This window comes from Arachis duranensis, chromosome 5 (genome assembly GCF_000817695.3).
Source record: "Arachis duranensis cultivar V14167 chromosome 5, aradu.V14167.gnm2.J7QH, whole genome shotgun sequence".
Classification (NCBI taxonomy): domain Eukaryota; kingdom Viridiplantae; phylum Streptophyta; class Magnoliopsida; order Fabales; family Fabaceae; genus Arachis; species Arachis duranensis.
This window is the reverse complement of record NC_029776.3, coordinates 106,878,797-106,888,646: the sequence shown is the minus strand read 5'-3', so window position 1 is coordinate 106,888,646 and position 9,850 is coordinate 106,878,797. Positions and strand designations below refer to the sequence as shown.

The 9,850-nt window shown below is 31.1% G+C and overlaps 3 protein-coding genes across 3 annotated transcripts in view; 1 reads left to right on the top strand and 2 right to left on the bottom strand.

Moving 5' to 3' along the window:
* The window catches only part of LOC107491553 (CASP-like protein 5A1), a gene marked incomplete in the record, with an annotated part of 1,934 nt that extends 1,818 nt beyond the window's left edge, over positions 1–116 (bottom strand). Inside the window, 1 exon segment of the mRNA XM_016112418.3 lies at positions 1–116.
* A 700-nt stretch (positions 117–816) lies between these two features.
* Positions 817–3,106, top strand: LOC107491479 (uncharacterized). The gene is made up of 3 exons (XM_016112317.3): positions 817–1,027; positions 1,168–1,552; positions 1,666–3,106. Exons 1-3 carry the CDS (start codon positions 895–897, stop codon positions 1,955–1,957), a joined length of 810 nt encoding a protein of 269 aa, XP_015967803.1. The 5' UTR covers positions 817–894; the 3' UTR covers positions 1,958–3,106.
* A 1-nt stretch (position 3,107) lies between these two features.
* Positions 3,108–6,144, bottom strand: LOC107491554 (auxin response factor 18). The gene is made up of 4 exons (XM_016112419.3): positions 6,023–6,144; positions 5,310–5,877; positions 4,795–5,228; positions 3,108–4,291 (listed from the first exon to the last, which is right to left on the bottom strand). The coding sequence occupies exons 2-4, from the start codon at positions 5,848–5,850 to the stop codon at positions 3,497–3,499; spliced, it is 1,770 nt and encodes a 589-aa protein (XP_015967905.1). The 5' UTR covers positions 5,851–5,877; positions 6,023–6,144; the 3' UTR covers positions 3,108–3,496.
* Between the last annotated feature and the right edge of the window lie 3,706 nt (positions 6,145–9,850).

Below are 9,850 nucleotides of genomic sequence, written 5' to 3'. Positions count from 1 at the left end.
AAATTGATGATTTTTTAGTGTCCTCACACTCACTCACTATGTGTTTGCTGAAATGCTGAACTGAATTCTCTTCTATGTGCCTTTAACCACCAAACACCACTCATTGCTTATTCCATCCTATAATCAACAAAAACACAAGATACTTGTCAAGAATATATAAAAAAAAAAACTTTTTATTAAATAAAGTAACTCTTCATGTATTTATTACATAATTTTTCATAAATTACTGAGTAAATACCATTTTCAATTTCTAACCATTTGTTCGATGGACTTTTCACCCCCTAAAAAATTTAAAAACTCAAATCAGTCCTTATTTACTTTGATATATGTACGTTCTAATCTCTGGTTAGGAACCGGAAAGAACATTTACTCAAAGTAGATAGAAACTAAAACGTACATATATCAAAGTAGATAGAAACCGATTTGGGTTTTTAGATTTTTTAAGGAGTGAAAAGTCTATCGAACAAATAGTTAGGGACTGAAAAGGTATTTACTCTAAATTACTCCATTTTGTTAAGTTAACAATTTTTTGTTTATACATTATGAGTGTTATAAGTGCGTGTACATATGACATTATACTTTATTTTAATGCCTTATTAGTGTGAGATTGCCTATTTGGTGAGAAACAAAAGAATATTTTACCCTACTTTCCTTTTTAATATAGATCGGAGTTGGTAGTTTTTTTGGTCAAGTCATAAGTTTACCTTGTATAATGTATGTACCTTAATCCTTCTATTCGGTTTGGCTATGTTGTCGTTAGCCATAGCCAACTCAAATTCTCACCCTCTCATGCCCTTGTCATAGTAAGCAAAAAGCAATAACAATAATTATAATAAAATAATAATATTGTGATATTTTGAGTGACAATACAATCTAAGGAGTTGGACAAAGAGAATGCTTACTCCTCTATTGGGAATCTCAGTCACCTCAACTGCCATAAACAGCTTCAAAATCCAGCAATTCAGTCTCAAGAAACCAACCTCTTTTCCATCTCATCATGTTTCACCTTTTTCTCCCAACAAATCAGGTATGTAGAACATTGATTGCATAGTTAATACTTGTTGAGTTTTAGCATTTCCATATCAAATCCTTGACTGACTGGATTGAAGATTAGTCATTTGTAATTTATTCAAAAAGTTAAAACTAACTAGGTGTTTGGATATGAAGGATTATGCAGGGCAAGTGAAGTTGTTGATCTGTTCCCAGCATTATGTTCTCAAGTTAGAATCCGGGAGGCGAGGTTGGTGGACTATTGGGAAGTGGCAGAGACTCATTGCAGCTGCTTCTTCCCTGAATATTCCTTCCCTTTGGATTTTCTGCTGAGGATTGATAGATTGCTGCTGGCCATGTTAGCAGCCATGTTAACGGCCTTGTCTAGGCCAAGAGCTTGCAAAAGAATCTGTTTGGTTGCTGATATTGGTAGCGGCAGCTCACATCATCAAACTCTTTCTTCATTTCCAAGCATCCTCAACAAGGGATATGTCGCAGGTATATTAACACTAGACAATTTCGCAGACTATCTACCACGAAAGGGGCCGCGCCGCCGGAGAAGGTTATTGCAAGACTATATATAACTTTCTTCCCTTATAGTTTCTTAAAATAGCTCTCTACATACATGCTCTCTTCATGACAGAAAAATATTGTTGTGTTTTATGTTTTCTGAAGGACTGGAATTGCATATATATCAAATGTGGCAGTAAGGGAGAACTTCAGAGGGAAAGGAATAGCTAAGAAATTGATTGGAAAGGCAGAATCAATGGCCAGAAGTTGGGGGTGCCGTGCAATTGCATTGCACTGTGATTTGAACAATTCTATGGCCACAAAGTTATATAAAGGCCAAGGCTATAAATGTGTCAAAGTTCCAAAAGGAGCAAAGTGGCCTCAACCAAGGTCCTCTCCTGATATCACCTTCAACTTCATGATGAAGCTTCTCAACAACTCAGCTGCTTCTGATTAATTACATTATCTTGGAGGAATTCATATTTATTCCATTGCATATTCATTTAGAAGGAGATATTGGAATGTAAATATGCAAAGGCAAGGATTTATATGCAAAATCAGTTGCAGCATTATTGTAGATTGCACACATTTTATAGTTACTTATTCCATTCTTTTGTACCTAAGTGCATGTAGTACAAATCTCTATTGGAATGACTGGCCTTAGGCCAGCTTTTCTTTCATGAAGAGCATTTTAAAATCAAATCATATTAAAAAGTAATCATAGTTAATGTTCAAAATAGTTCCTGAAAAGTCAGATACATATTATTGTGTACCTTTGTGAATACTTGCATACAGCATGCTTTGACTTTGGAACCAGGTGACCTCTTCTATTTTTTCTTTAAATTGTCAACGGTACAAAAGAACTAATTAAGCAAGAAAAGAAAAATGTTTTACCAATTTAAATACCTTTTAGAGCATTTATAAATCCATCAAAGCATATTTAACAAGAACTATGCTTAAACAAATTTGGTGCTGACACATTTTGTACTTGGTATTCAACACCATTACCTCTTGTGGGACAAGGGGTTAAATATTAGTTGTTAAATATTTGGTATCTTCTGAAAATAGATACTACTCTTCAAGGCAAGGCACATGGTTTGTCTTACAACAGTGGGGTAGATAGTACTAAACCCTTAAGAACTCCATTGGATGCTTATAGTTGATGACTTCATCCTAGTGATTATCAACCATTACCTTCATAGGATTCAGTTATTTATCTTAGTCTCTGCTGTAATAGTTATTTTTTTAAATTGAGATCCTTGTCTTAGTTAATGGTTTTCCCTACTAAACTTTGTATATTGTATGTTGGTGTGACAAACAAAATGTGGGCCATACCCTCAATGAAGTTCCAAGGAAGAAGGAGCCAAAAAAGGAAGTTCTTTGTTTTACAAAGGGACATTAGTTGCTAATTAGTTGAATGTTCCTTAAAGTAACTACAAAATTGGACTGCACGGGAATCTCATCCTGCCATTTCTTGCATTGAAAATCACTAAATATTTTACTTTAAGTGATTAATGCCAACTTTATTGCATATGTTGGAGCTTTATTTGATTGTAATCTAATTTGCTTAATTGCTTATTCAATATACTACTCACAATAGTCACAAATAATCTAAAACATTATATAACATTTTCCTTCAGAAAAAGTACATAAGGAGTGATATATTCCCCACAATCTCTTAATAAAGAAAATATAGCAGAAAAACAGAAAACTTCAGTCAGGTGCAATGCAAGTTAACGAAAATATTAGCACTCTAGTTCATCAAAGTTGTTATCACTAAATAATATTATAGTAGTAGTTTTATTTTATGAGTGAGAAATATTTTTGTTAACTTGCACCTAGGAAAAACTATGCCAAATGAAAATCTGCACCTATCAACAAAGGAAATCCTAATGCTACAGCTGAAACTGAAAAGAATAGTTAATTAGGCTCTTTGATGTGTCTTCTTCTTCTTCAAGAACTCACTGAAGCACAGCAACTGAAACACTTTGGCTTGCTATAGAGCCAAGCAAAGTAGATTAACATTTTCTGTTCCAAGACCAGATTTGTGCTGATCTTTGTACCAGGGAGACCCTCCATTAGAAGAAGGGTTCTTCTCTACTGGACTACTATTTAGATGCAATTCAGAAGCATTATTTGATTTCATCTTCAGCAAAGTCCCTTCATCAGATGAATTGTTCCCATTTGAGCTAGAACTGCCACCGTTTGAACATTGCTGTTCAGTGTGAATCAGTTGTCCAAACAAGAAGATATGGGATGGTGGTGATGATGATTTCACTTCTTCATTGTGTTCTTCTTTTAAATTATGGCTAGAATTTCCAACACTTAACAAGCAAGATATATCAGCATTGTTGTTCTTATAGGTCCCACAATAAGGGGGACTAATAAGATGCATATTGTGTGATTGTGATTGTGATTGTGATTGTGATTGTGATGGAAGCTTGTTGAAGAAAGGATAATCAGATGGAGACAGATCAAGAAGTTGAGCATGCCTGGCTCCCTGTATGCCTGCAATACTGTTATTCTCTTGAATGTTCATCATTAAGGACTTAGAAGAATGATTCATAACAAGATGATTATCATTACTGTAACTATAATTGCTGGGAAATCCTGGCATTATTGGAAGTTGGTTATTGATGAGGTGAAAATCTTGGTTGTGAAGAAACCTTGGTTTCTTTCTTGTTGGAGAGAATGGAGAAAGATGGTAGGTGGGAATGTCTGAGACTAATTCAACCAACCAAGGATTTACACACTTCACATGCTGTAGTAATTCTGGTTCATCCCACACCACCTGAAACAAATTTAGAGCAATAAAAATAAAGATGGTTGAAACAGTAGTATGTATATTAAAGGTTCCATTGACTTGCATATGTAAAGTCCAATCAAGAGTAGCCACCTGTGTCTCTACAGGTTCAATCATGAGAGGTACATTTTCACAGATTGCAATCAATGTTTTGTGTTGTCACATCCAACTGACTCATTCAAGAAAACTTTGGTACTTGGCAAGGAGAATTTGTCAGAGACAGAACTTAACAGACAAACATGAAATGATTTGGTACCTCATATCATGCGCATTGACTATTATGCTAACTACATTGGTTAGTTTAACAGTGCATTTGATACTTTTAAACAGTATTCATAGTAAAACAAACATGATTCATAAATCATAAATGATATAGTCGAATGATCTTTCACCATCATGCAGTAAAGAAATATCTCATGACAAAATTAGCCCAAGAAATTAAACAAATCTAGGTTCATTAGAAATTTGACAATAGCAATTAAAAGATGTACCTGCAGAAGACGCCATGGAGAATTAGGCCAATGAATGGGATCAAGAAGCTGAACAGAAGAAATGGTTCCCATGAACCAACTGATTCTAGAAGAATCCTCAGTCTCAAAGGGCATCTTGAACCTCATCCCAGAACACCACCTCACTTTCATTGCATCTCTCACAACTGAGGCCTTAACACAAAACTCAGGTGAGCTTCCCCTTGGATAGTACACAACCTCAAATGGCCTTCCATTAACACCACAACTCACAGCTTCAACCACCGATGACACCGACACCTCGCCGTCTCCAACTGCCACCTTCTTGGCCCTCCTTATCCCAACACACAGATCACCATCCTTAGCTCTCAAGAACACAATGGAATCACCAGCTACAAGCTTCTTCTGGCTCACAAAATTGCTCCATCCAGTGGTCAATAGGTGCCTGCGAGGAGTCCCTGTTGAGAATCAAGAGAGTTAGAACAAAATTCAAATTCAATTGAACCATGAAAACCTATATATATATATAGTATTAGCACCTCTATAGATGTGCCTAAACTTCCAGCAATTTCCATGAACATCTTTGGCAACAATGTTCTGAACAGGAGGATCAGCAGAATAATCCAGCCTTGGGAATATGGTTTCAGCACAGTAACGAGGCACTGAGAACCCTCCACCATTGTTGGCATCAGATTGTGTCAATGTCTTTGCAAATGAAGCAGGTTTCTCTTGATGACCCCCCTCAACAACTCCTCCATTGTTGTTACCACAATCATCACCACCATCTTCCAAATCCATTAACAATGCATTGGTGTTTTCTTGAGTGAGAGGGGTCAAAGACAACTTAACAAAGACCTCATCAGTATCAGAATCTGCCATGTATTTGAGTCCAGAAAGCCAGCATGGAATGAAAGAAGGGATTCTTGTTGTGAAATCCACTTTTCCTCCATGAGCATGCTCTGCATGCCCTTGTGGAAAGTACAAAACTTTTGAGTTCAGAGGTGGCATTTGAACCATGGAACCAGCACAAGCATGCCATAATTCAGAATCCAACCACCTTCCTGATGACTCCCCAAACATCTCAACTCTATCAAATTGATAATTCAGCTGGAAGAAGCAGAAAGATCAAACACACAACAACAGAGAATATATATTATTCAACAAATATGAGAAAAAATAGAAAACAAACAAACAAACAACACAGAAAGAAAGAAACAATAACAGAAAATGAACATGGTTACAGACTACTTACCAATTATGGCATTAAAATGAAGCAAGGAGATTATGATGAATAATAATAAATAGTGTGAAGAAGAGAAGAAGAGAAAAAGTGTGTGATGGTGTGAGAAGAGTTTCAGTGAGTGAGAGAGAGAGAGAGAGTAGTTGTTGTGTAAATCACGCGTCTAAGGTTTCAATACTATTTATGCTGCCGACGAGAAAATGAAGCAGACACTTTTGACACAACACAACATACATGAAAACATTGCTAGTTTACAACATCATGTGACGTAAGTACACAACTCAAAACAAGTCATTTTTCTTTTTCTTTTTCTTTTATTTTGTATTTATTTTTAAAATGTCAGATTTTGTTTTTGATATTGGAGTAGCAACCGTTTTTTTTCAAGACGTGGGTTGATGGGAGTGTTAACGTGGAACTGTTTAATTAGATAAACAAAAATTAGACCTTTCAATTTGTGAGAAGTACAGAAATCGGACTGAGAAATTTGTGAAATCGGATCGAGAGATTTCTGTTAAAAAAAATTTAAAATTTTGAAGTATAAAAATCGGACCCTCCGATTTGAGTTTTTTTCACATTTTTTAAAAACACAAAAATTACAATATTAAAATATATCACTACTTTTATTTTCATATAAAAAAATGCCTCAAAATGTTTATAATTATTAGTGTCATTATCTACATAATATATGTATGGTTGGTGTTTTTTATTCAGCTGAAATTTAATTTGGTTCTTAATTAGTAACAGATTTAGTGCCATGTGAATATCACAAGATTATTTAGTTGAAGGTAATATATTACTAAGCAACTATACAGTTTCATTTATTTATTTTATTTTAAAAGAAACAAAGATATATTACCTTTAATATAATAGGAAACAAGAGCAGGTGATTAATTAAGCAACTAAAAGTTTGAACAAAATTGCAATAAAGGAACCACATGCTCACACCGAAAAGGAAAACTATGCATGCAATTAAAAATACGAAGATTTGAAGTTCCTAATATTGATAGTTGTTGAGATTTAATGCTACACAAAGCAACCAAACTATACATTAATGAAATGAGCTTTTCAATGCTTATTATTAGTTAATAAAAATAGATCAAATTAAAGAGTAGAAAAAGGAAACTTTCAATGTATATAATAATAATAATAAGTGTCATGGGGTCAAACAAAAGGGAAGCAACAACACGTGGTTATAATTAAACACAATAAAACTAGATTATTACTCTTAACCTAGCTAGCTAATTCAGAGAACAGAACCATCCAAGAATGTGTGTACTTACATTTAATATTATTAGATTTAATATTACAATGCTAAGGGTTGATGATGTTATGCACTGAAATCAAGGCGATCGTGGAGCCAAAACTGTTAGTCTATTTTGAATTTTGATAAATACAAAACAAAAGCTAGTCAAGTCAACTTGATGCTGTGGACTTTCCCTAACACTACGGTGAAAAATGGTGCCTCCAGCTGTTGCATTTTCACACTTTCTATTGATAACCTTTGACCATTTTTTTAGGTCTACAAACAAAGATTAGTTCCTACTCCTAGTAACAAGTTACTTGATAAGGCTTGGATACTAATTCTATTGAAAGGGTTTTTTTTTTGGGATTTTTGAAGAAGCTACTTAATGCTAAATATAGCATTATACTGGAAATTAAATGAAACCACAGTTATATACAATTATTATCTCAAATTGCTGCTAATTATTATAAGGATTTAGATTTTTTTCTGAAAAAAAAATTCATATTTTTTCCAAAACCACTTTTAAACTTTAATTCTCCAAATACAATTTTTTTTTCTTTAGAACAAGTCTCTATAAAAAATTAAAAATTATAGAGTTAGCCTAATTTTTGGCCAATTTTCTTTAATTTTTTTACTCTCACATTTTTAATTCATTATCATCATCTCCAAATAATATATAGATCTACAAACAATATATAACAGTACAAAAAAATACACAGACATTATAAATTTAAAAAAATAAACCATATTTAACAATAACATCATTATTATTGTCTCTAGAAATACACAAGTACACTAGAATAAGACATATTTAATAAGGATTTTTTAATTATAAATCATATTTTATTTTTTTAAAATTTTTTTAAAAATATTTGTATTTGGAGAATTAAAGTTCAAAAATGATTTTAGAGAAAATATGAAATTTTTTTTATTTCTAGAAAAAATCCTAAGGATTTAGCTAAAATGTTTAAGAATATAATATTAATATTTTAAGCTTTTAATAGATTTAATATACTAAACATATAAAAAATAATTTTTTTATGCAAACTTTTAATAAAATCATGTTTAATAATATTAACACTCTTATTTTTTATAATGTTGTTTTTATATATGATTTTTTTTTTCCTTTGAAAACCACTCTATATATGATTGTAAAGTACTTTTTTTACATTATATATTTGTATAAATTTATATATATTGAAAAATTAATATTATTAAAATAGGAGTAATAATAATTATACTACTTTAGTATAATTAAGTTTGATATTGAAGCAAGATTTAATTTTAATAGGGTGACAAGCGTATCAAAAGAGGGATGAAACTTGAAAAAATAATAATTCAGTTACACAACTTGCAAGTTACAAGGGTAACATGACATCTATAATAGTTGCAAGCAAAAGCCAAAAAATACGGCAAGTTACTAAGGTCGGTCATCAAGTTTTTTAAGGCAAATTATCTCCTTTTTATAATAATAATAATAATAATAATAATAATGTTGCATATATATTTGTTAATTATTAGGCAACAAGTGAAAGGATAGGGACATTCTATATCATTTTTACCAAAGTATGTGTGTCTCGGAAATTCACTGACCTATATATATCCTTTGTGATAATGTTATCAACTAACTCTCATAAAACAATATATTAGATTGATCACATTTGATCTACATACATGTGATTAGATATGTACATCATTGTCATCAAGATATATTCACATTGTTCTAACCTTCCCACTACATATTGCTTTAATTACCTGTCTATCATATATAACACAACCAAATAAAACATACAATCTCATAATATATTCTTAATCCTCTTCCTTTCTAATATTATACCATGTCAAAATTTAAGTAATTTATCTAATTAAATTACTTTTTATAATTTTTTTAATTAAATTATTTTTTAATTTCTTTATTCTTATTTTTTATACGCCTCAATATTTTAGTAGATACAAATTGAATAATAAATCATAATTCATCATAGTCTTTCATATTCACTCTTTGTATTCATTTTATAAATCAATATTTATTTCACACTTTTTTTTATCTTCTCTTTTCACATAATTCTATTCTTTTTTTTCTTCCATTCTTACTTTCTAATATTTTGTACAAGCATTTGAAGAATTTGATTGATGAGAATGATTTTTTTGTTAGTTAAACATATGTCGTATAAGTGATAAGTTTCTAAAACACTACATCTTTACAATTTCTTTAGTTTTTTATATTTTTTGTCTAACTTGATTTATTAGTTATATTATATCATTCATAATTATTTCTTTTTTTTTAATAGTTTATATTTTTTAATATCATTTAGTTGTAATATTTTTTAAAATATATGATATTATCGTGAGTCATAAAAAATAAAATTAAAAAATTAAATGTTAATTTCAACTATTAAAACATTATATTTAAAATTGTATTTCATCTAATAATTTTATATTTGTCCTATAGTATTTAAATATAATTTAAAAAAACAAAAGTAACTGCTTAAAAGAACAAAAATAAAGATAATAATATAAAATTAAATAAATAAATTTAAATTGAGTATTTTTATAATTTTACTTAAAGTTTAATTTATGTATAAATTTTTTATTTT

Coding starts and splice junctions, on each gene's coding strand:
- LOC107491479 (XM_016112317.3), top strand. CDS start 895: ATGCTTACTCCTCTATTGGGAATCTCAGTCACCTCAACTGCCATAAAC. Junction 1,028..1,167: donor TTTTTCTCCCAACAAATCAG/GTATGTAGAACA, acceptor TTGGATATGAAG/GATTATGCAGGGCAAGTGAA. Junction 1,553..1,665: donor GGGCCGCGCCGCCGGAGAAG/GTTATTGCAAGA, acceptor TGTTTTCTGAAG/GACTGGAATTGCATATATAT.
- LOC107491554 (XM_016112419.3), bottom strand. CDS start 5,850: ATGTTTGGGGAGTCATCAGGAAGGTGGTTGGATTCTGAATTATGGCAT. Junction 5,229..5,309: donor GTTTAGGCACATCTATAGAG/GTGCTAATACTA, acceptor GATTCTCAACAG/GGACTCCTCGCAGGCACCTA. Junction 4,292..4,794: donor CTCCATGGCGTCTTCTGCAG/GTACATCTTTTA, acceptor AATTTGTTTCAG/GTGGTGTGGGATGAACCAGA.